This window comes from Rhipicephalus microplus, chromosome 6 (assembly GCF_043290135.1).
Source record: "Rhipicephalus microplus isolate Deutch F79 chromosome 6, USDA_Rmic, whole genome shotgun sequence".
In the NCBI taxonomy this organism is placed as follows: Eukaryota; Metazoa; Arthropoda; class Arachnida; order Ixodida; family Ixodidae; genus Rhipicephalus; species Rhipicephalus microplus.
The window spans coordinates 162760977-162785305 of NC_134705.1; the positions used below are offsets into that span (position 1 = coordinate 162760977).

General features: G+C 46.1%; 1 protein-coding gene across 5 annotated transcripts in view; it reads left to right on the top strand.

Moving 5' to 3' along the window:
• LOC119167210 (uncharacterized) overlaps nt 1–24329 on the top strand; it is a 184734-nt gene that overhangs the window by 127568 nt on the left and 32837 nt on the right. For 3 of the 5 annotated variants that reach the window (XM_075866913.1, XM_075866916.1, XM_075866917.1), the window contains exons 4-14: nt 5901–6064; nt 6892–7027; nt 13472–13726; nt 14858–15031; nt 15893–16018; nt 16870–17252; nt 18251–18518; nt 19721–19972; nt 22029–22144; nt 22991–23225; nt 24008–24256. In XM_075866913.1, coding sequence (XP_075723028.1) covers nt 5901–6064; nt 6892–7027; nt 13472–13726; nt 14858–15031; nt 15893–16018; nt 16870–17252; nt 18251–18518; nt 19721–19972; nt 22029–22144; nt 22991–23225; nt 24008–24256 — 2358 coding nt within the window. The remainder of the gene's footprint in view (nt 1–5900; nt 6065–6891; nt 7028–13471; nt 13727–14857; nt 15032–15892; nt 16019–16869; nt 17253–18250; nt 18519–19720; nt 19973–22028; nt 22145–22990; nt 23226–24007; nt 24257–24329) is intronic. The other 2 variants (XM_075866914.1, XM_075866915.1) reach the window with 2 other exon arrangements.

Genomic DNA, 24329 nt, shown 5'->3' on the forward strand with positions numbered 1-24329 from the left:
AGGTTGTAATCCACCAGACGCAGTGTTTTCTTGGTAGGCAAAGGCTAAAGTAATCCCGCTTGGAAACAAGCCATTAGGAGAAAAAAAATTGATGTGGTCAGACCACGTACTGCGTGGAACAGACGTGATGAAATAAAGTCAGAACAGAAGACGATAGTTATAGCGCGAGAACAGAACGACGACACAGAGACAAGAGGGACACGAAGGACACGAGTGCTCGTGTCTTTCGAGTCCTTCTTGTCTCTGTGTCGTCGTTCTGTTCTCTCGCTATAGCTATCGTCATGTCATACCAACTAGCCCAAGTTGCAACACTCACAAGAGAAGGCATGATGACAGCACAAATGGCGAGTTCATTTTTTTTTTGTCGAGAGAATACGAACGCCGCTAATGAAGACAACACAAGCCAGATCAAGGCGAAAAATCGGGATATGGGTAGCACGTATGCGCGGAAAAAAACGGGAACGACAAGCAGGCGAGTTGCCGTAAGTCAATACGTTCACCTATGCAGATGCTCAATTTTTTGAGGCTTTTTGCTGAGGATGGTGATTAATGATCTCTGTAATGCCTATCACGTTATATTTTCGACATCAAAAACAAGGCTTCAAAAAGATAACAAAGCTAGCTAAGCTTAATGGATATCAGTTATTGCAGAGTTTATCCGTTATGAAGTTGCACTGAGTTGTCAATAAACAAAAGTAATTAGATTTTGCGTTATGTAACATCTCATTGATTTCCTTTTCAAACGCACTGTGCACGATGAGTAAATACAGGGGGTGTCTTCTTTTCAATATTCCCCAAGAAATAAATGTTTGGTCACTGCAGGGTTAAATATCACGGAGTGCTTCGTAATGCGTGGGCCTTAAAATAACCCATTCGTTGAGTACATAACATGGTTTGACGCCTGGCGCAATTCTGCGCTTCTGCCTCGTAACGTTATATGAATTAAGATGACTCCTACATGAGATTCGTATTGTTTTTTTTCTCTTTTTTTAAGAGTTCCAATTAGTGAGGTGGCTCAGTAGGAGGACACCTGCTTGCCACGCCAAAGGGGCAGATGTGATTCCTACTCGAACCGTTTTTTTTTAGTTATTTACACATTTGCGCCTGTCTGGAATTCTGTCTTGCTCACAAGCAACGCCTATTTTTCACTCAAAACGGCACCGACCATGCTCTGGAATCGTGGCGAAACAAGCTCTTTAACGCTCTAAGCGTGAAAGCTTCAACCAGGCCCTGTGAGGGGTGTCGCCACCTGCGTAGGTATACACTCCAGTGTTGGGACCGGAAGCTCAAACATCCTAACCCTAACGCGGCTGTCCTGGACATCCAGGACTTGAAGGATCATGGCACTTACTCGTTCGTCGTTACCGATCCCGCGGGAAATATCAATTGCTTCAAGCGTGCACATCATCCTGAGTGACTTGAGTGCGTTCTACCTTGGTAAAGCTGCATGCTGTGGTCCCTGATACATACCGAACGAGCGCTTCATTCGTGCTCAACAACTCAGGATTCCAACTGGTCTGTGTTTCAAAAAAAAAAAGTATTTATGCTTTAAGAACACTTGGTACTCTACAGTGGCAGAGTACAAAACTCTCCCAGATGTTTAGAAAAAAAAATATTTACACAAAATACAGAGAATAAGTTATGCGTGACGAATCAGTACTCGTGAATACATTCACATCTTCACTATTGTACCATCTGTCATCGCTAATATAGCCTTCACTGATGTCGTAATCATTTAACCTATATTTTCGATTTTTCCAAAGCTTATCTGGTTTCTTACAAGCTTGCGTAGATAGTATCGTTCGAATTTTTGTTTAGGGTGGTCGCACTAGTACAGCATTCCATGGACACTCATGTGTAGCATGGTGGTGTTAACCTGAAACGCCACTGCTTTTCAGCCTAAAGAAAACTATTGCTATGAACGATTGAACATATCCAACTACTGAATAAACCGAAGCGTTTGGCCGAACTATCGGCCATTTCGCCTGCTTCTTCAAAATGTAAAAATTCTCGGCAGGTGTAACACTTGTAGGAAGCCGAAAGCCTTACAAGAGGAAGAAAATATAATCACAGCATATCCACGGAGTGAATGATGACAAGTAGGGCGAAGCATCCCTCAGTCCGTCCGTGCTTCTATCCGTCCGTTCGTTCTTGCTTCCATCCGTCCATGTGTTCATTCGTACGTCCGTCCATGCATCTGTGCGTTCGTCCGTCCGTGTGTCCGTCAGTCCGTGCATCCGTACATCTGTCCTTGCATCCGTCCATCTGTGCAACCGTCCGTGCATTCGTCCGTCAGTCCGTGCGTCTGTCTGTCTCTCTGTCTGTCCGTTCGTACATCTAGGGAACACTCGAAGTACCGCCATCTCGCATCTTTTCATAATATAGTCATCATTACAAGTACCGCCATTCAGTGTACATTTCAAGGACTACACGAGAGGTGGATACCACTACTACGACAACTACAACAACAACTACCACTATATAAATCGGGGACGCACGACACACGGCTAAAAGAGCTTCTCCCTTAAAACTCTATTTAAGCTGTCAGTGCCAGATAGCCGTTATCCCTACCGGGGTGGTTGACATACCTATTCCGGGACACCATTAGTCGAAGCCGCCGCCCGAGCCCGCTGGACCAGAGTTCGCTATGGCTCTACTGTGGAGCTACTGAGCAGGCTCGTCTCCCAGCACTGTTGGATGGGGTTGGGGATGGGGGTTAATTTTGGATTCATGTGGCAGGTTTAGACCACATGATAAGTGTTCGCCACTTCACCACAGTACTGGCATTGCCCACTTATTTTTGGGTCGTAATATTCGAGGATGGCTGGAACGAGCAGCGAGTTTGTCTGTAGGCACTGCAGGATGCACTCCATTGTTTTAGAGAATACGAAGTAAGCTGCACTAAGAAGTGCATATGTTAGCAATTTACAGGGCAGGGGCCGTACCTATAACTTCCCGATCCGAAGTTTGCAGTCTAGATCCCTGACAGCGGCGTGTTGTCTCTTTGTCCATCTTAATTTCTTCACATCTACTACGCAAAAGTTACCCTTAAGAGTATAATGACTCTTTCAGCTTCATCATCTGCTAATTTTCATTAAGGCTGGATGAAAAAATGAAACGATACCTCAAAATCTATTTCTTAAAAAACAAAAAAAAGAAAGCAAGATGTTTCTAGTGCTTCTGGTAAGTTGCTGACACCCGAAACAACAACAACAACAACAACAACAACAACAACAACAACAACAACAACAACAACAACAACAACAACAACAACAACAACAACAACAACAACAACAACAACAACAACAACAATAAAGAAAAAGAACAACAACAACAACAACAACAACAACAACAACAATAAAGAAAAAGAACAACAACAACAACAACAATAAAGAAAAAGAACAACAACAACAACAACAATAAAGAAAAAGAACAACAAGAAAAAGAACAAGAACAAGAACAACAACAAGAACAACAACAAGAACAACAACAACAACAACAACAAACGCGCTGATTATATGGGATGTTGGGAATGACGCTTAGTGCTTGAAAGCCCGGAATGTTCAGAGCACGGAAACCAGGGCGCCTTATCTTTATTAAAATTGCTACGCTCTTTCTTTTTCTCTCGGAGTGCTACAAAACTCTTTCGGTGACACTTACCCATCTTAGTTGTCAGTAACGTAGCGAAATTAGCGTGACAATGCCTTGCTATGTATACGTGTACGTAGGCCACAGCTCAGCTTTCATCATTGCGTGCATGCGTCAATCAATTTATACTTCGTGCGCCATCCTTCGTAAAGGATTTACGTCATTTTCATGACTCTCGCGCTGGCGTCGTAAACGGGTCGCAGTTCATTTCAAAACTGAACTCCTGCGAAACGAAGTGTTGCGTGAAAAGACGACGGCCTCTGCAGCTATAACGCAGATCAGTCCCTTTTTTCTTATTCCATTCCAAGGCTCGGTCAAAGAAACAGGCTGCGTCACATTTCGTTGTTGACGCAAAGAAGTCAAGAAGAAATCAGGTTGCTCGAAAAAGGAGCTCCCGATTGAGGGTCTCCAGTGGCTCGTAAAGACACAGCTCAGCATATGTTCTCTCTTTAGTTCTTTATTTTCCTGCACCGAGTAGCTTTTCGAAGCAGTAGCGTCGAAACCCTTCGAAGAACTCAGTTTGCCCGGAGGTCAGTAGGTGTGTCGGGTTACCTGCAAGCGTTGCTCCCTCCCCCCCCCCCCCTTTTTTTTTGGATGTGATTGGAGGAAAGTTTGGGCTAGTTTTTATGGATTCGCCTGTCTTCAGTTGCTGGTGCTCGTAAAAGGAGTATAAAGGAAGAGAATAGAGAGATAAATAATGGCAGAGAGCAAAGAAATTAAAGAAGTAATAGAAGATATAACCAATACATGGAATACAACGGAACGTTAGGGACAGCTCGTGTGAATGAGAAGACGTAGATGTAGCGAATGAAGAAAACTGGGCGCAGTAAAGAAGCTTTGAATAAATATTGTAATAGATGGAAGGGTGGCTGTGAACGAATGAAAATAAGCCTCAAAGGATTATAATGTGTGGAGTGTTTCACGTCCCAAAACCAGATATGACTATGTGAGACGCTGTAGTGAAGGGATGCGGCAATTTCGACCACCTGGTGATCTTTAAGGACCAATGGAAGAGACGACGTGAATGAAAGAAAGAGAGCCACATCACGTGGATCAAGTAAAGAACAAGGGAACACGTGAATGCGGGGTGGAGAGAGTGAGGTAGAAAGAAAGTGATAGAGAGCAGTGGAAGTGCAAGAGAGGTAAAAGAGGAGGACATAGCGAAGAGGTACGTGAAGCTGCTTTTGTTTATCTCTCACACTATAGGTGCATATGCTCAAAGGACTTCGTTGTGGCCGCTTTACAAGCCTCGCTTTCTCTCGCATAAATTACGGATGTCCTTTTGTTAGTTTTGGTCTTTATCTGCAGCATCTGAGACAGTCTTCAGTTCAAAGGAGTGCGCTTCCTACCGCGGTCCTTTCGGTGCCGGCATCGACAGTCAGCGAGCATGTCTTTTTTTTTCTATATTGGTATGCATAAGTTTAGCGCTCACCTACTGGGAAATGCGATCTGGTCATTTGAGAATACTTTAAAAAGCAAGAAGCCCCACTTCGTGCTTTCATTTCTCAAAGGAAAAGGAAGATAACATCGATTTTTCTCAAAAGAAGAAAGTGAACAAAGGAAGAATAGATAGCAGTGGTGACGTACCTCTTTTTTTTTGGGGGGGGGGGGGAGGGTGTGGTAGCGTCGCGGTTATAGGAAGAAACAACCATGCCATGTTTTGACAGTAATATGGTTCAGTTCAATACCCGTGAGCAGCTCTACACAAGGCGATATGATCCATAAGGTTTGGTGTGCCACCTTTACATTTTGGCGCTTACTTTATTCATTGTGAGCAGATTCGTAATACTACCTACATGTTTGTGGAATTTAGTTTGACCTATTGAAGTGAGCTGTTCTCAGTGGCAAACGTTAGTTGCGCAACCAATGGCGATGTGAACTTCGCAAGCTTAACTTTCTACTTGTTACCTTCGCGGAGATAACTTGCGTGGTTAGTATGCGAGTTTGCGCTGCAGAGAAGAACATGGGGTCATCCCATTGGTAGAACCAAATGGTTAATATACCCGTCAGGTTGCAGTCAGTGAAATGCTTTTCCTTACACTTCTTACCCGGTAATATCATGGAAGTCGGTAAGTTTTCTGAATGTATTCGATATACCTGCTTGATTACGGAAGAATTGCAAGGTAATTCAAGGTTTCTAATTTCCTTCTAGTGTAATGATGAATGAAATTTAATTGTGTAATCTTCAGCTTATAGCTCACCCTCGCCTATGCGAAGTTCTCATTTAGTTTCTTTCACTTTTCGTGGAACAGACATGCCGACACCAGCTGCGGCCAAGGTGCTGGTGACCCAGGTAACGCCTAGCAGCGTGGGACTGGCTTGGGACGACTTCAAGAGTCCCAGCTACGACTCCGGCTATGTAGTGCAGCACAGGTTGCTGACCAACCGCGACGACGCCCCCTGGGAGCAAGAACAGGTCAGTTTGACGTAGTACGAGAACTTGTGTGTTGCTCTGGTGATACCACGTGACGAAATAGCTGCGAAGCACTGAAGAACGATGATAAAAGACTAGAAACCGACGTGAAGTTTCCCACCCTTTCTTTTCTGTTCGTCTTGACTTGTCCTTCGGTGCTGTCCAACAACTTCATCGCAAGATCGTTACACGCTCAACTAGGTTCCGCCGTAATAGGCTCGTTTAAAACTTAACTTTAGTTTGCAGTTGACATCTCGCAACAGACCCTTTTGTGAAATGGCAAGCATGTTTTCCTTTGGGGCATATTCGCGCAAATAACGGTGGAAGCTGTCGTGCTTCAAGTGGGTACAAAGTCTATAGTTGCACTTGCTTGGGCTCGTCTGTTATGCGCGTTTATCTAAAATTAGTGGAGCCTACGACATAGCACATGGAACCCTTGCAAGAACACATTGTTTGCAACTAGTGACTAGACTCAATTAGTTGGGAGAACTGTGTAGCAGAAAAGCTAGCGTACAAATTATGAACGAGGTCTATTGCGAGAACGTGTATTACAAGAACTTCCCAGCTGCAAATGAACACAACTATCTATACTGTAGTCGGTCTGCAGCATGTTCTAATGAATACAGGCAGAGAAGGAGCATTAAGACTGCTAAGCAGAAGTTGTTGAAATGATTTCGCATGAGCCTGAGTTCTTATCTCTGTAATAGATGGACGCGAAGCTCTTATGAAGCTCTTTCAGAAGTTCACTGGTGACTTGTATTATTTTCCACGTGATCCTCTCGCTTGTTAACATTCGTAGACTTAAGATAATAAATTGTAATCTTTGGCAGTTTGGCAACATACCCCTGGCCACCTTGGACAACCTGAAACCTCAGACTGGATACCAGGTCCAGGTCTCCGTCTGGGACGACAAGGAAGCTGGAAAGCTTGGGGTCACGTCTGAGATGCTCACTGTTTTCACTATAGGTGAGTGCTTGCTAGCCTACGTGCACTGATAATGCAGATTTAGAGCCCTGACCAGGTGACAGTGCCCACCTTGTGTGCTGGGTAGTCAATAATGTACTGGCATCGTATGCAGAATTCAGTGTTTACCAATGAACTGATAGGACCGGCTATTTAGCACATCCTTAATTTAGAGGGGATTCTACAAACGGAATACGATTGTTTAGCCTTTTCATGTACGAAAAATTTGAGTGGGACATGTCGACAACAGATACGAACTGCATGCTTTGACGGGACTAAAGAAAGCATGTCTGGCCCATTGTTTTTAAATTTCACGTACTTGAACTACTCGTCCCATTATACGTCCACTCCACTCCAGCTGATAATGCTCCATAGAAGCGTATGTTTGTGCAGTCGAATAAACTCTCATCTCCTTCTCAGAACATTTAAACGTCGCTGGGTGTCTTCTAACTATAGTTACACCCTGTCGCGCATTGGGGAGTAATCCGCTACACAGCCTGCCCAACCGACGTCCCAGCTTATTAACTTTCACTGTTAACCATGACCTGATTGTTATGCGAGGTTCATACTGACATTGTTCTTTGAGGGTGCACAAAGTGACAGGTTGCGTACCGTTACGTATGCCACTTGGAACAAGTACCACTACCTCCATCTTACGTCATTTATCGTATTTCAAGTGTCATATTCTTCTTCGCGCTTTTATCGTTTCATTTTTTTTTGTTGAAGGCGAAGTGCCTGGTCAAGTAGAAACTACGGTGACATGCACGTTCTATTGCTGGTGCCGAAAAACGCGAGGCAATGTAGCACGTCCTTTACCATTCTCGCACAACAGCATAGCGATAAACAAACATTCGAAAGGGGACAGCCAACACTGTCTAGTGGGATCCTACTTGTCACAGTTGCCGCCTTTCCGTGAACGGATGTGGATACTTCGCGAGGAAGAAGGCCTTCACGCAAGGTTATTCCACTCCACGGAATTGCATTCGCGTCAACTATAAAGGAAGCGCTCCCCGCCCACGCTGTGACAGGTGACCCACGCTGTAGGTTTCTTGTCGCTGCGTCGGAGCGACGCTGATGGCGGTTGTCAGCTTTGTCTCGCGAATTCGCTGCGTTACGCCTGCCAGGTTCGTACGGTTCTTTTCGAGTCGGGCGTCTCGAGCTCTTCGTACCGTAACAAAGAAGGCTTCTTGAATGTGCTTCTTTGTAGGCGTGCGAAGTAGCAACGTGAACGAATCGTTTTAAAAAATGAAGCTTGCCATCCAGTCGAAACTCTTACGCGTCAACCCGTCTGTCCCTCTCTGTAATGTCTGTCTTGTGCTCGTGTGACGTTCGTCCGTGTCTTTCTATCTGCACATTCTTCTGTCTGTACGCATATCTGGCGGTCTTCTACTATGCGTTCACATGAGTGCACTCCTACATCTATCTGATTATCCTTATGTATGTACATCAATCTGCTCGTGCATGTGTACATCTGTCCTTTCCGTAATATGTATGTATGTATGTATGTATGTATGTATGTATGTATGTATGTATGTATGTATGTATGTATGTATGTATGTATGTATGTATGTATGTATGTATGTATGTATGTATGTATGTATGTATGTATGTATGTATGTATGTATGTATGTATGTATGTATGTATGTATGTATGTATGTATGTATGTATGTATGTATGTGTGTGTGTGTGTGTGTGTGTGTGTGTGTGTGTGTGTGTGTGTGTGTGTGTGTGTGTGTGTGTGTGTGTGTGTGTGTGTGTGTGTGTGTGTGTGTGTGTGTGTGTGTGTGTGTGTGTGTGTGTGTGTGTGTGTGTGCACCATTCTGTGTGCCCGGTTGTATGTTCGTACATCCCTCTGTTTTCTCTGCGCATGTCTGCGAGCACGTATTCGTACCTATGTATCCGTATGTTAGTTCATTTACCTCTCTGTCTCTACAAATGCGTATTCGTCTGTCTGTACAGCTGTGTGTCTCGTCTAAACATCTGTTCGTCTGCATGTGCAGCATTATGTTTGTCATTTCCGTACATCTGTCTTCGTGTATGTAAGTGTAACCTTTCTATGTGTCTGTATGTGCGTTATTAATCGGTCTGTACGTCTTACATCTGTCTGTCTCCACGTACGTGTCTACATCAATCTGCGCATCTGTCAATTTACTAAGTTCAGCAGTCTGCATTTGATTACGGAAGTGTACGAATCTTTGACACATGTCTGCGCGACCTTACAGTACCATCCACTGTTACAGGGAACACTCTAATGCACACCATCAATATTGCTAGAGCTCTAACAGCAAGTGGTTATGAAAATGATCTGCATGCACATTACTAGTGCGTCAAAACGAGTCACAACTATCAACCACCAGTAAGCTACTATGCTTCCGTAAGATAGCGAAATCTAAACATGCCGTACTCTCAGGTGTTCCCTTTAACAGTGGACACGTCTGTACATCTGTAGGTCTGTAACTCACAAGCGCATTCGTGGGCTTCCCAGCACCTTTATGACCTGTCTGTACATCAGCCTTGTCTTGTTGTACGACATGTCTACAGTGTATGTTATGCGTTCTGGCTCATCAGCTGAGCGGCACACGACTTTCATGTCTGGTGCAAAAATTTTCCTCCATATTGAGAACAACATACGTTGCGCTGGAAACAAACCATGTCTCCGATGTCCACTCTTCTGTCACATCGGCAGTCGATTAAGAAAAATCTGCGCACAATGCAATGACGCTTCGCACGACACTTGGTTCACGCTTGAAGGAGCTGATACGGCAACAGTCGACAGTAGACATCGAATATCCTCTCTGCACGGGAGTGTGCGTTGCCTTTTACTGTGGCAGGCTGTGTCTGACCTTGGAGTCTTGCCTGTAAAGGCCAAACCGACCGGATCGCCACGGCCGGTAATGCATGTATTTATCGCCGAGCAGACCCTGCAATTTAGCGCAAAGGATAATTTTATGGTTTACTATGTTCTTATTGAAACCTATACGCATGGAGTTCCCAACTAATGCCATATGTCTTCCAAGAAGAAAAAAAGTCGTACTTTCTTGTGGAATCGATTGATATATAGTTGCTGTATAGACAGGAGAGATCAGGTATCACGCTGCTGTTAATAAATATGGGAGTAACCTTTGTCGTGGCGCAGGTTTCGTACATGTAGTCAGATGATACCGGGGTATAGATTATGTTGTAATAGCGAGTCTTCAAGGTGAGCTACGATGTAGGCTTACTTACTATTTTCTTCCGTTTATTCGAAGGAAACTTGATAGCTGTCTTGTTTGCCTGGTTCAGTTTTCTGCAAGTTGGATTCGCCTGGGACGGCATTTTTCCCACCTGCTCGTCTGTTATTTTGCGTTTTGAGAATCGCCTTTAAAATGTCTTTAATGTCGCGTTGATGTCCCGGTAAAAGGAACGATACCTTCTTGCAAACTGTTCTCGCTCCTTCAACGAACGTTAAATGCATCATAGACACGTACATTAGGATGTCTATTTTTGTAGATCGTCTATTACCACTCGTTCCGATACTGGAGCTCCGGCCACAGGAAATGAAGAAGTTCACGTCACGGAATTTCTTTGAGTTCTGTGCATAACTCTGTGGTACCTCGCACAATTTCGTAGGTCGATGCTTTGGTGCACACCGGTGGGGATGGCAACTGCAAGAATGATACCGGTGATAATTCTAACAACGATGGCCGTCTTTGAGGGTTATGAAATTTCGAACTGATCAATAATATAAAAATCGGTTCCTTGCTGTGCATGCGTATGGTCGCTGCTCTAACAAAATTCTGTGTAAGAGAGTAGGTACGTCCACAATATGTCTAAAAAAAAACACATTCAAAACAGTTAAGTGAATTCACACACAAGACGAAGTGGTGGAAACAAAAGAAACGGAATGAAAGTGAATGATAATTTGAACAACGTATGTTATGACCTCACTTTTTGGTCAGTAGTACCGGTAGACGAATGCGGCACCTTCAAAACCTCGTTCGCATTATCCGTGGTGAGATTCGGCATCTACCTCAATCGGCCCAATTTAAGACCTCGAAATGCGAACGGTGTTCCTATTCAGGTCATGATCGTGGCAATCGGCATACGGATCACGTTGTACGCGTGTCTCGTGGAAACGCTTGATCCGCGAACAGTGAATGGAATGTGTATATCCATACTTAGTATATACCGTTCGGAGGGCATCCAAAAAAAAAAAAAAGACAGTGTGCTCTATCTACGCGCAAACAGGTGGAAAACCATGGTGCAGTCGCATGCAGGCGGGAGGAAAAGACGATAAACGGACAGCATATGCAAGAGTGGCTCAACTGCTTACGGCATTAGCCCCTTTCCCGACTTTCCTACTCCCCTCTCCACACCCACCTCTTGCGTTTTTTGTCTCCCTGACCTCATTGGCGACCCCTAAACATGCAGGCAAGTGACTCCCACGAAGATCCGTCGTTTTCCGTGGTTCGGTGCGAACGATTCCGAGAGAGACGTGACTGCCCGTCCGTGCTGTGACAAGGTGCATGCATTTCCATAGTTCGAGGTTATATCGCAGAATTTATTTTCTTTGTTTTTGTTCTGTCATTTTTGTTCATTGACCCGTCTTTCATTCGCGTCGTGCCCGTTTTCTCGTCGCTTATTCAAGCGCGAATGATCGTAAGCGCTGTTCAGCAGGGTTTAATGGATTTGGGAATTATGGTTTTAGAGGACACCATCAGTATCCTTGCGTAATAACGAAACCAACAATTTCGCTCTTACCGTCGACATCGTGTGTCCAACTCGTGTTCTCGGGTTTTGCGCAAATAAAGCCCTTCATAATTATTGTCGTACACTTTGCATCCAGTTCGTTCACGCGTGCGTTCTTTAGAGTGAACTTGCTGGCTAGCCGTATTGGTTAGGCGTATTGTAGGCGAGCAGCGCCGGAGATGAAGACGGAACGAGACACGTGAACCTGTGTCCTATTCGTATTCCTAACTAGCACTACGTGTGGTCACTTGCACGTTGCTTCCATATATCTGCGTATACCGGTTAGATCACGTGGATTCGTGAACTTTGCGTTTGCCAACTGCAGCATTGAAAATAAGTTTGGGAGCATGTTAATCTCTGTGACTCGTGAAGGCGTAAGCCCACTGTACAGTTGGAGGTGCATTAAGGCATACAATCGAGGCCCAGACATGTTGCAAGACAGCCGCAGTTTGAGCCAAAGTTTGAGAAACACGCCTTACACCACGTTGGCTTTAGTCCACTCAATTGGTTCACTCAGTGAAGCTATAACGCGGCAAACACTGGAACCAAGGAACAAATTTCCAGCTACATAATTTCATCGAAAAAACTGGGCCAAAAGTGTGAACTCTTGAATCATTCCTCACGCCACCGCCTGCCCTCATCACCCAGCCCTCTTATTTTCTGCTGCACGCGTGGAGTCGCATGACCACCGAGACCGGCTCCCCCATTTCACCAAGCGACGATGGTATTTCATGAATCATGACATCATCGTCATGATGACGTCACCAGTTACGGAGATCTGGGGCGTCCCGGCAACTCGTTCCCATTCAACGCGCTGTCGCGGGGATCTAAAGCAGGTTTTTGTTCCACTTTATTCGTTCACCCTGCTGTCTTCTGCTGACGGTCACCATGCCGCTATACGATAGCTGGACAATTACCCACTCGCGGAGAACAAAATTCTGGAATTCTGACCGGCCCCGCCGCGGTGGTCTAGTGGCTAAGGTACTCGGCTGCTGACCCGCAGGTCGCGGGTTCAAATCCCGGCTGCGGCGGCTGCATTTCCGATGGAGGCGAAAATGTCGTGGGCCCGTGTGCTCAGATTTGGGTGCACGTTAAAGAACCCCAGGTGGTCAAAATTTCCGGAGTCCTGCACTACGGCGTCTCTCATATTCATATGGTGGTTTTGGGACGTTAAACCCCACAAATCAATCAATCAATTCTGACCGACCTGGCCGTCAGCACCAGCCATTCTGAGGGCTTTGTTGCGGTTTCTTCGAGAAACCGAATCAATGTCAACAGAACAGAACAGAAAAAAAAAAACTTGAACGAAGCAGACGTTATTTGAATGGGAGAAGCCTTAGCCCCAATGACCTTACTCGCCCGCTCAACCTGGTCATTTTGCGCTTGCTGATCGACCAGGCCAAACTGAGTGTTAATGAACAATGATTGTACGTGTTCGTGCCTTCATTTGCTTTTGTCGCCTGCTGTCACAACACTTATTTTTAATCACATTTTCGCTTTTACCGTTCCCAAGTACAGGTTAGCAAACCGGAGGTTTCCTCTGATCAACCTCCCCATCTTTCCCTGAACCTTCTTTATCGCTCACCGAGCAACAAGTCGCTAGATAACTCTCGGCCTCTAAGGTGTCCCGAATTACTATAGCAACCGAGCTAGCAGCTCCGTGTTCTTTGGTCTCCAAACTGGCGTTCTCATACGGTAAACTTGATTTTTTTTTTCAGACGGCTGCGTGCGCTACAATCGCACCTACCGCGTTGGCGACGAGTTCACCGAGGGTTGCGAGCTGCGCTGCGTGTGCCGTGGCAACGACGAGGGCGACTGCAAGGAGCGCTGCCAGGAGCCGTACGTTCGCGCCGGCGCCATGGCGTCCGATCCGCTGTGCTACGAGAAGACTCTGCCCGACGACCCGTGCTGCGTCAGCGTCCGATGCGCGCACGGCAAGAACCACCAGCACGGGCTGCACCACGACCCCTCACGTGAGTTCCGTTGATTACTGTGCGCTTTACGATTGGCTTAAAGTTTTTAAAAAGTGTGCAGGTTGTGTGCACTAGAAGATTAAGGCTGAGACCACACTGTAAACCAGTTTGCATACTTGAGGGTGCTTTTGCCTTATTTATAACTAACACCCTGGGATAAGGGTATCCTGACAAACCAAAACACCCATGTTATAGGTATTCTGGTGTTTCAAAACACCCATTACGAGAGTGTTTTGGTTTGTCAGAACACCATTGTTGTAGGGTGTTATAGACATGGAAAACACCCTTAAGAGTGCAAACTGGTTTAGAGTGCATCAGCTAGTCTTCGACCTAGCTAAATTCTGCTTGTAACGGCAAGCTTTTACGAGATTGATTGATTGATTGATTTGTGGGGTTTAACGTCCCCAAACCACTATATGATTATGAGAGACGACGTAGTGGAGGGCTCCGGCAATTTCGACCACCTGGGGTTCTTTAACGTGCACCCAAATCTGAGTTCACGGGCCTACAACATTTCCGCCTCCATCGGAAATGCAGCCGCCACAAAGCTTTTACGAGAGGTGTTAAGTTTTTGTCAGTGGTACTGAATGGCATGTCTAGGTGTTTGTGATGTTACGGGATTTTTTGTTATGTTCGTAGTTACGTAAGGGACGTTAAATAATTTTGGTGTTGCTACATGATCTGTAGCCACGTGAGTGTTGTTACGTGATGTTACGAGATCTTTAGTCGCGTAACAAACATACTCATCATTAGTTTCCGCAGGTAAGATTTGATTTGCACTACTTCCTCGCTTGAAGGTTAGCGAAGGGAATTTAGAAAAAAAAAATATATTGCGCGCAGTCTTTCCTTCGATGCTCCATAAACAAATACCCAATCCAATCAGCTATATTGTTCAATTTTCGGTTCCGTTTTCCCGCTATTTTGCCGAAAAAAAGCGATGAATTCAAGGGCAGGATGAGTCTCGCTTCTGTTCTTCAGAGAGTGACACACTTTGGTATCTTGTAACACTTCCCACTTTCGCGTCTTTCGGTTCCTCTTGAGTACACGCCCTCTGTGTATAAAGCAAAAGTTCTGATCTGTCCTACCGAATTGTTCCTGTCACGGATGAACGCTTTTCTCGGTCTCCTCCAGTGCGGACGTACAGCCAGAAGAACGGCCACTGTCCCGAGATCGTGGAGGACCAGAGCACGGACCCGGACTCCTGTTCGAACGAGTGCAACAGTGACTTCGAGTGCGCCGGCGTGCTCAAGTGCTGTCCCAGTTCCTGTGGTGGAGCAGTCTGCGTCGAACCCTTCTCGGGCAAAGGTCAGTTGGTGAAGCAGAAAAGCAGCCCTCGTCTTACTTTACCTTGCTGAGGGAGAGCTAAGCATCTGACTGTGTGTACAGCGTCGGGTAAATAGCGATTTTAGAACCGCAGTTGTAAAGTGACTTGCTGTGTTATTAATGGTCAGTGGAATGGAAACAATAAGACAGGGCTCTACAGAACCATTCAATCGTGCTTCAGAGGCCGGTACAAATACGGCGACCAATATTTGGCTTCTAAATAGCCTGAATACTCTTACCACGTAATTTTCATGACGCATTCGATCATAATACAGCAATTTATTGTTTTGTAGAGTGGTGCGTTCTGTAAACTGTATACGTTTCTCATCCTTTTAGGATAGAAAACTGAGTTGGTTGGCATGCATTAATAACAAAAATTGTGTAGCGCTCTCATACAAGAGGACAAGGGCACAAGGCAGTGCATGTCTTGCATGTTTCTTGTCCTCCGTTTGTTTGCTAGCTGAAAATCGTGTTGTATAGTTGATTTCATTTCATTAGGAGCCATTGGAGGGCGATCGATTCTCGATAAACGTAAAAATTATGCAACCATATATCTACATACGAGGCCGCAGTGCTCAAGAACGTAGTTGTATGCAAACCGAATGCACTTAAACTTGATATCTATTCTGCATATTCTCAATAGCGTTTAGAGAACGAGCCCTGGTACATGACTCGGGTTTAGAAGATCGCCACTGCTGAAATCTGTCGTGTCACGATTTACGAGCTCTTGTGCAAGCCACATTGCAGTATCTAGTAACTAGGTGTATCGGCTTATGTAATGTCCGCTGTTGTGTCGTCCGTGGTGGCGTGAGCCCCGAGTACAGACGTCTTTGTGTGCCGCAGACCCGTGCGAGAACGTGTTCTGCGGACCCAACGCGCTGTGCATGCTGGAGAACGCTTCGCCCGTATGCCAGTGTGCGAGCGGCTACAGCGGCGATCCTAACAACGCTACCACGGGATGCACTCAAGGTCGGTCTCCGAATCGCGACTAACCCGATCCCTCCGCCCTTTCCTCTCACCAGCATGACCTCCGAGATCGCGAACCTGCCCGTTCTCGGAGGCCCTTGCTCTCACTTGAGTGTTGCGCATTGCTTGATGAGAGAACTATCTCGCCTCGTACGGGACGTTTTGGCATGTGGGTGGCATATAGGAGATCTTGTTTGCATATTTATCGAAATACACATTTGCATCGCTTGAAAACGTAGTCGAAAGGGTCTGGTTTAAAAAGAAAAGGCGGATTTTTCTCAAGAAAAAAGTTCAATAACACTTCCATCGTCTAGCTACTCTAAATTCTTTTCACTAGAATTGTATAAACGTATGCCATTGTTTTTAAATATCATGGACAGGGTCCTGCATACTTAAATATCATTTGGTACTGTTAAAGACATTTTGACTGACACCAAATTCACATGGAATCGGATGCTTATAGTTTTAAAAGCCATCGTTGATAGTGCAAAGTTGAACAGAGCTCCTTTATTTTGAAGTTATCAGAAAAAATGTCTTTTTTATACGCACAATTTTTCATCAGCGTTAACGTAGTTTTTTTCTTCGCTAAAGCAGAAGCAGGTCGAGAAAGCAGTCATACACTGCAGGGTACAATAGAAACGCCTACACTACCCTCCATCAATTATTGCGGTGCGCGCTAAAGGCAACATTTGGCTGACTTAAATAAGAACGCAAGGGGCAGCCATCCAAGTGCTTTACGAAAAGTAACCCAGATATCGCTTTAAGCAGCTTGTTCCCGCCTAAGCGAGATCATCTGGTAATCTACATGGGCAGTTCTGAACAAAATTAAATTCTTCCTTCTATTGATGTCGCAGGAGGCAACGCCGTACTTCCCGCCAAGACCTCCATGTCCGACGGCAACAACGACCAGTTGTCGATGCAGTCGACACCGGAGACGTGCGTCTACAAGAACCGGACGTACCCCGTGAATGAGTACTTCTACGATGGCTGCGGACTCAAGTGCCACTGCACGGACCAGACAGAAGTGGAGTGCCAGCAGCGGTGCCTGTTCACGCTGGAGGAGCCGCCCTCGGCCAACCTGGACCCGGGCTGCGAGATTCTCACCGACCCCCACGATCCGTGCTGCAAAATTCTGGCCTGTGAGGCCTCCCCAAACGGAACTGTGGCCATTCAGAACGTCACGGCTCCTGGAAGTTCTGCCGGAAACGAAACCACTTACGTCAAGAACGACGTCGAGGTATGGCAGAGTCCGCATTTACTGTCTTGCGCATGCACGTACGAGATAGATGCAGTGGCAGAAACACAAGGGGCGATGAATGCTTGAAGGCACGAGAAATTCACGAACACGTGGTTTTTCTGGGGCCAACGTTCGGACAAGCAGTCTTGTCTCCTTCAAAGTTGCCCAATACTAAATAGGGGGAGGGAGTTGCAAGTCAGTTTCACAATACTAAATTTATGTTAACGCTTAGTGTCCTGTAGTGAAACTATGGGTTCTCCTAACTACGTGCTCATCGACATGTAATATTTTTCGTCTAACGCTGAATGATTGTAGCAGAGCCACGTTTTTCACGGCGGCAGTCGTATGTTTTAAACGTTTAGGCACTAGTTCTCTTGGGGCTACATGTATTCTGTTCGAGGTTGGGACGCTACTGCGCGTTTAATGTGTGTCAGAACAACGAAAATACATTTTTCCATTTCACCATCCGGCAAAGTGCAGAACCTTGGAAAAATCTCGTAATGGTCGCAGGCAGTGTATCATGAAGTAATACCGAAGGTTTAAATAGTTTTGTTGAATTTAGCGGTGAGTGCGCTGTAGTTAAAATTTACACCTCGGTAAGGAATGAAAGGATAAATGTGTCGCTTGCCCTTCTTGATGTTGGCAAGCATATTTTTTTCAAAGAAGTTTACGGTGAATAATCACACTTGGCCAAAGTTCTGTCCGGGTTTGATAGATAGAGGTGACTATAACGTTTTGAAGAAAACTGAGCCAACGGTTTCGACGATTGAGTCGGGAAGATTGGCCGATTTTGTAGCTATTTGGATTACTCCAAGATTATTCCATTAAGAAGTTAAAAAAGAGTCCATACCACATTTCTAACGGCTGTAGAGGTTAGCAGTCAACTTGTGCTATTGCAAACCCACAGGCGTCAATCGCAAAAGTGCCACGCGAAGGTGAAATGGAAATGCATGTGAGTGATGCATGTCGGCGACGGCTGGCGCCGTGCACGTTTGAAGGTGACCACTGACGCGCGGCCTCCCGTGGCCTCAAACACCACTGTCGGCTACGACGATGACTCGACGGCGACCACGATCGTCTACGAGCAGGAGATGGTCACGGAGAAGATGCTCGTCGACACGGGACTCACCACCATCGTCAACGTGCTCGAGCCCGGCGATGCCAACGTCACGGAGAACCCGCTCGGAACGGCCAACGTCACGGCGGCGGGCAACAGCATTGGAAGCGATGGGACATCCAACGCGTCTCGCCAAGGTGGTTATCCCGGTGAGTGCGCAAACACCTCGCTATGTTTGCTATGGCCAGGATCGTGGCTAAGCTATGGCTAGGAGTGGCTTTTTTAAGGCAGGGGTCTCAAACACGCATCGCAACCTTTCGCTAGAGGCCCATGGTCCGTTCATGACAGTCTTCGTTCCATATTTCTTTTATGACCTTGTAGCTATTTGCGTCATGGCTAAATTGTGCTCGCATTGTTGTCTCGCCTATCGTTAGTTATCACGCTTTGTTCGTGGGAAGTACGTGGACGCGGCTGGTCTTTAGCATTGTCTTTTTCGTGAGGCACTTTTTGCCGTTGCCTTATGCGGAAACGTAGCCACAGAACAAACGTTTTGTGCTTGAGGATCAGCGTCCAGATCATAATTATTCGGCAGATCAATTTCGGTACGCGTCATCGTTACTGATGTCAGATTTAATTCGAAAATTGAACCACACACTTGATGACAGACAAGCCTTCGTTCAAATGACGTCATCTGACATTCAGTTTAAACATGATTGAACATGAACGAAGGGTTGGCACAGTGATTCACTGTGCCAACCCTTCGTGGGACTAACCTCCCTGACGGCGTCCAGGCAACTGATCCAAGTCTGAGATTCGTGCTCTAAAGGGTCGTTTTCGCTTTCCGGATTAGAATTGACAACAAAGGCCTGTGGGATGATTGTGAACAGTGGGATGCTTTTCGGAATTTCTGAGGCTACACTTTCCATAACGTACAGGAGGGACCACTTCGCAGGTTCACTTTGGCTTACTTCCAACGTCTGAGAAACACATTTAAAGGTGTACCCTCCTAAGTCATCGAAGCAGAGGACGTCTAAGGTATTGTTGCGTGGTCAGCAGGCCTGTGCAAGCCACTGTATAATCAAAGATAGAGGTGGTCGTTAAAATATACAGTTGATAATGTTCAATCATTCTCTTCGTCTATAGTGAACAACTTCAATCAAAGCTCTGCGCTCCCTATTTTACTCTCTTCCTCGTTTCTTTAGCATATAGCACCTGAAGTTCTACGTCGAAACGGCCAAGATGTTGTGAGGACACTGCTAGCTAAGGGCTATGTTACTGTGCATGATCTCTTCTAGCAGAAGTCGTACGTGATGTGTTATTGTTTACAAATACCTATACAGCCATGGTGATAAGCTTTGTGAAGCGGCAACGTTTTTGATGCGGGGTGTCGTTGTGACGTTGTTGTGCCCAGGCAAGCTTCATCGTTTCGACGGGTGCGAGTTCCGTGGCAAGGTGTACCAGGGAGGCGAGACCTTCTTCGACGGTTGCGAAGCCCGCTGCACGTGCAGCGGCAAGGGTCACCTGACTTGCCTGCCGCGGTGCAACATCATCACTTCAAGCGGCGGCGACACCTGCAAGGAAGTGGCCGACCCGAACGACGCCTGCTGTCGCGTGCTCGTCTGCAACCCGCCCGGAGACACCCAGGCTCAGTCTAGCGTTGAAGGTGTGTACGGCTCACTTTCTATTTTAATTACTCGAATAGAAAATGGACAGTTGGCGTAATGCGCAGTATATATAACCATTGTTCGTTTAGATCGGCTGAGTAGATACCAAGGGATGAGAAACGTAGCCGAGGACGACAAAGTGTTAGATGAGGTGAGAATATAAGCAAATTTCAGGCATGAAATGCAGTCGGCTCGTGCAGGAAAGAAAAATTCGGATAATTTTAGAGAGAACTTTGTTCTTGAGTGAGCATAAGATACTGCTACTGCTGCTGCTGATGATGATGATACGTACTGGATTTTCTGAACAAGACACAAGCTATACAAAAACCTTTAAGTGGTTTATGCAGTAGCTTCTTCAAGCGGTTGATGGCATGCGATCTACAAGAAAAAGTCACAGCTTTGCCGCAAAAGCAAAGCAATGAAAGCGACAGCAAAAATTTGGAAAGCCACGCGCCGAATGGCAAGCAGGTCGAAACGTGCCCCGCGTTTCTCACGCACAAAGCAGGCACGAAACGTACTCACAGATACACATGAACGAGAATAAGCGTCTCAGTTGTTACTTCGCTGTGTCTGAAAAGCATGCGCTTTTCGCAAAACGGATGATGTGCAACGATTGCAGTGACCTTTGTGCGCCCGGTAACTGCAACAGAATCGTTCCGGTGAAAGTCCAAGGCGTAGGATAGTCCCCACCGCGAGATAAGCAAGCGCATGCATGAGCGTCTGTCTACCTTGCTCCTCTCCGCGGGGCAAAGTACGCGTGGGGGATGAGAGTGCGCGCCGCCACTTCGTGATGATGTGGCGACGCGCGCTCATTGCCCCATCTCGCTGGTAACGCTGAAAACATCAGAGTTCCCCCCGAGATGCCCATCGCCAACAGTAAGTGGTAGATATAAATAGCATGCCACTTGAACATTGAAGCAGGTGCTCCTTCGTGGCTCATGTAGTCGCTAACGCCTCGCACTCACAATTCAGAGGTTCGACGTTCAATTCCGTGTGCCGGAGTCATTTTTTCTGGATTATTTTTCTCTCTTGCGTTTTCACATATATAGATACGTTTACATATACGGTGAATGACGGCGATTCCGATGCTGGCGGCAAAATCTAGCCGAGAGTGTCCGTATAATTGCTATCGCAATTATAAGAGCAAAAGAGTTAACCGCCTGCGGTCGTGCAAATATGCCGGCTAATGTTGACAACGGAGTTCACTCGCTAGCACTCGAGACACATTGCAACATCGTTTTTGAGTCTCGTCAGATTGTGTTCCTTGTGGAAGGACAACTAGCCGGATGTTGAGATGTCCTGTTCCGAAGCAGCAACATAGCTGCTAAGCTAATGCGGAGGGTTTTCGTGGCAGCCCAAGTCATGACAAGAGCCAATATGATATCTTAGCTGTTATGCTAAACTGTATATGAGCTGAGGACTTGCTACGCTTGGAGATTTGCACGTTTGGGGAACATTGTGATTAGACACTTTTAAGCGACAAGGAGTAGACGACGCCCAATTGGTGCGCCAACACCTCCTCACATCATATCAATAAAAAAAAAAGGCAGATAAGAAAACAACGGGACGTGCTTTTTTAATTGATCAGCAGTTCTCTATGCCTGAATCTGGAATATTTATGCTTGTGTAGAGCAACATTAGAACCTATTATGTATTGTCTTAACATATAAAAATAACGAAGCACCGGCAGGAACAACTCGGGGTGTGGTCAGCATACATAAGGCAGAGCACCATTGGATCTGGATTCAATCGAGGTGCTGTTGGTGTGTAATATGTCCTTGCATATGAAAAAAAAGATCGCTCTGTAGATTGAAATATTCAGTGACCTGCTATTAGCATATGAATCCCAAAAATATATAGCTGCAAAAACCCAAATCCAAGCCACGACAAGGGAGCGGCATAGCTTGTCTAGTTCTTTCCAAAAATGTGTCTGCGAGCACTTTCTCTTTGCTGCGACTGTGCGACGTGCACTGACAGACGTTAAAAACTAATTCATAATTTTAATATCTTTTCTCCTGCTGGAAAGTATAGCTATTTTCGCTTTATCTGTTTCAGGCCTAAAGTTGCTTATCGAGATGGCCGAACCGGAGAACGCTACCGTCGTAAAAATACGGTGGACTGTGCTTCACGACAACAAGACCACGCACATGGCTGGCGACACTATGATCCAGGTAAGCCTGACCCCGCTGCAAGAGGATGACCCTCAGTGTAAGACATTCAGACACCACCTGCTGCATCGGGTCTTGGCTTCGATAGAAATACTCGTATATATCCCCTCATGCAGGTATACATTGACTTTAGCTGCTGGTCCAATGTTCCATCACGAATGACGAAATGTTGGGAATATATCATTTTTCAAACAATAGTGTTGGCTAGTGATGGCAAGTGTTGGCTTAAAGGGGCCGTAACACGGTGACCCAAGGATTTGTGGTTTTTAACGAAGACCAGTAGTAAAGGGTCTGTTTTGCCTATGCAGATTGGGAAAGTGGGCTATTGAAGAATACCTTAGTGCGAAACAAGCCCTAGAAGTCGCCGGCTGGAAACCCTGCCCACCACCACGGCCGCCATGTGGCCATGATTCGTGTGACGTCATGTACTGGAGGGAGTGGAGCCATTGAAGTCGAAGAAATAAGCTAAATTATTTCTGACCAGGGAACAATATCGTTTGCCGGAATGTAGGTGCTGGCCAGCTAGTTGCCCGTTACGTCACGGCTTGAGAGTGCGCAATTGTTGCCAGACTCGCAGGCAGCTCACGTGTTTATGAAAATAATAGCAAAGTATTACTTCAACGAATGCGCTAAAATTTAGCCCGCTTATTTATGAATTAAGAAAAATTAACTCGCATAACACAGATTACGATTGAAAATTTGACGTCGTTGACACTTTAGGATAGATAATTGACGACTGTTAATGTTGGATGTAAGCTGCTATTAGACCGGCGCTGCTTTTGTTCAGTCTCTTTCCGGTGATTAAGTTGTCCGGTGATTTTTTTTTTATTTCACGATCCGACCGCCTAGATCTGGTACGCTGTGGTCACGAAGGACGGCAGTCCCGTCCAGTGGATGAAGCGCAAGTACAAGCTGAGCGACATGCGATCCGTGCCCACCACGTCGTCCTTCGAGATTCGGCTGGGGGGCCTGCAGCCCGAGACCGAGTACTACGTGCGCCTGGTCAAGCCACCCGGCGAAGACGGCGATCCCGAGCACTTCGCCACGTCGAGCAACACGGTCAAGGTCAAGACCTTCGCTCCAGGTACGGGTCGTGCTTGAACGCCTCGTTGACTACAATCGAACCATACTTCGCGTAGCTATTATCTACGCTTTGTTGATGCGGTGATCTAAACCACGTCCACTATGGGACTTGGCAGGTACGTCCTGTACCGCTGGCGTAGCCAGGACGGGGATGGGGCAGACGTTTGATTTACCCCGATATTACTCACTTTTGCGTGTATTATGCAAATTATTAAATATGGTTTACCCCCCACCCCTAAAAATTATGGCTACTCCTATGTCTTGTAGGGCACATGATCGTCTACTTGTATACCCCGAGCGTTTTTCCTATTTGAGATTTGGTTTATGGTCACCACTTTTGTACACTTTTAATCGGAAATGTGCCATTTGCACTTAGAATAGCAGAGTGAAGCTGCAGTATCTGGGGCCTAGTTAGATTCGCTGCGCTGATGAAACCTACTTACATGTGGCAGAAAAAAAACTTTAGTTGTAGGAAAATTTTGAAGTCGCAATATAAAATACACAAACGAAAAAAAAACCTACTCTCGATGTCATGTTTACATAGGAAAAGACATCATTCACAGATATGATATCTAAAATCTAATTTTTGAGACATAGGTGAGCTGTTATTTGTTGGTTCGAACTAGTTCAATGTATTTGGTAGGCAATACTGCAGCAGCAATGATCCATAGGTGACATGCGGTCGTGGAGTGTGCCAGTGAACAGTGCGCCCGGTTGAACTTGTAGAGGTGTTTACAGTCGGTTAATTTACGTATACTCTGATTTCCTCCCTCGAATGATCAGCGGTGCGAGCTGCATTCAACGGCTGTGTACACCGCAACCACACGTACGAGTCCGGCCAGGTGTTCTACGACGGCTGCGATCACAAGTGCGTGTGCCATGCCGAAGGGCTTATCGAGTGCCAGGACCGGTGCGAGGTGTACGTGGACACCGTGGGCTACGAGGACTGCCAGTGGGCGCCGGCCCCCGATGACGCCTGCTGCATGATACCGTACTGCGACGGGAAGCCGCCCGTGCCGAGAAATCCCAACGGTAAGTGGGCGAGGTGCCGTTTCAGTGCTATAAATGAAAATACAGAGAGAGAAAGAGAGAGAGAGATATGAAT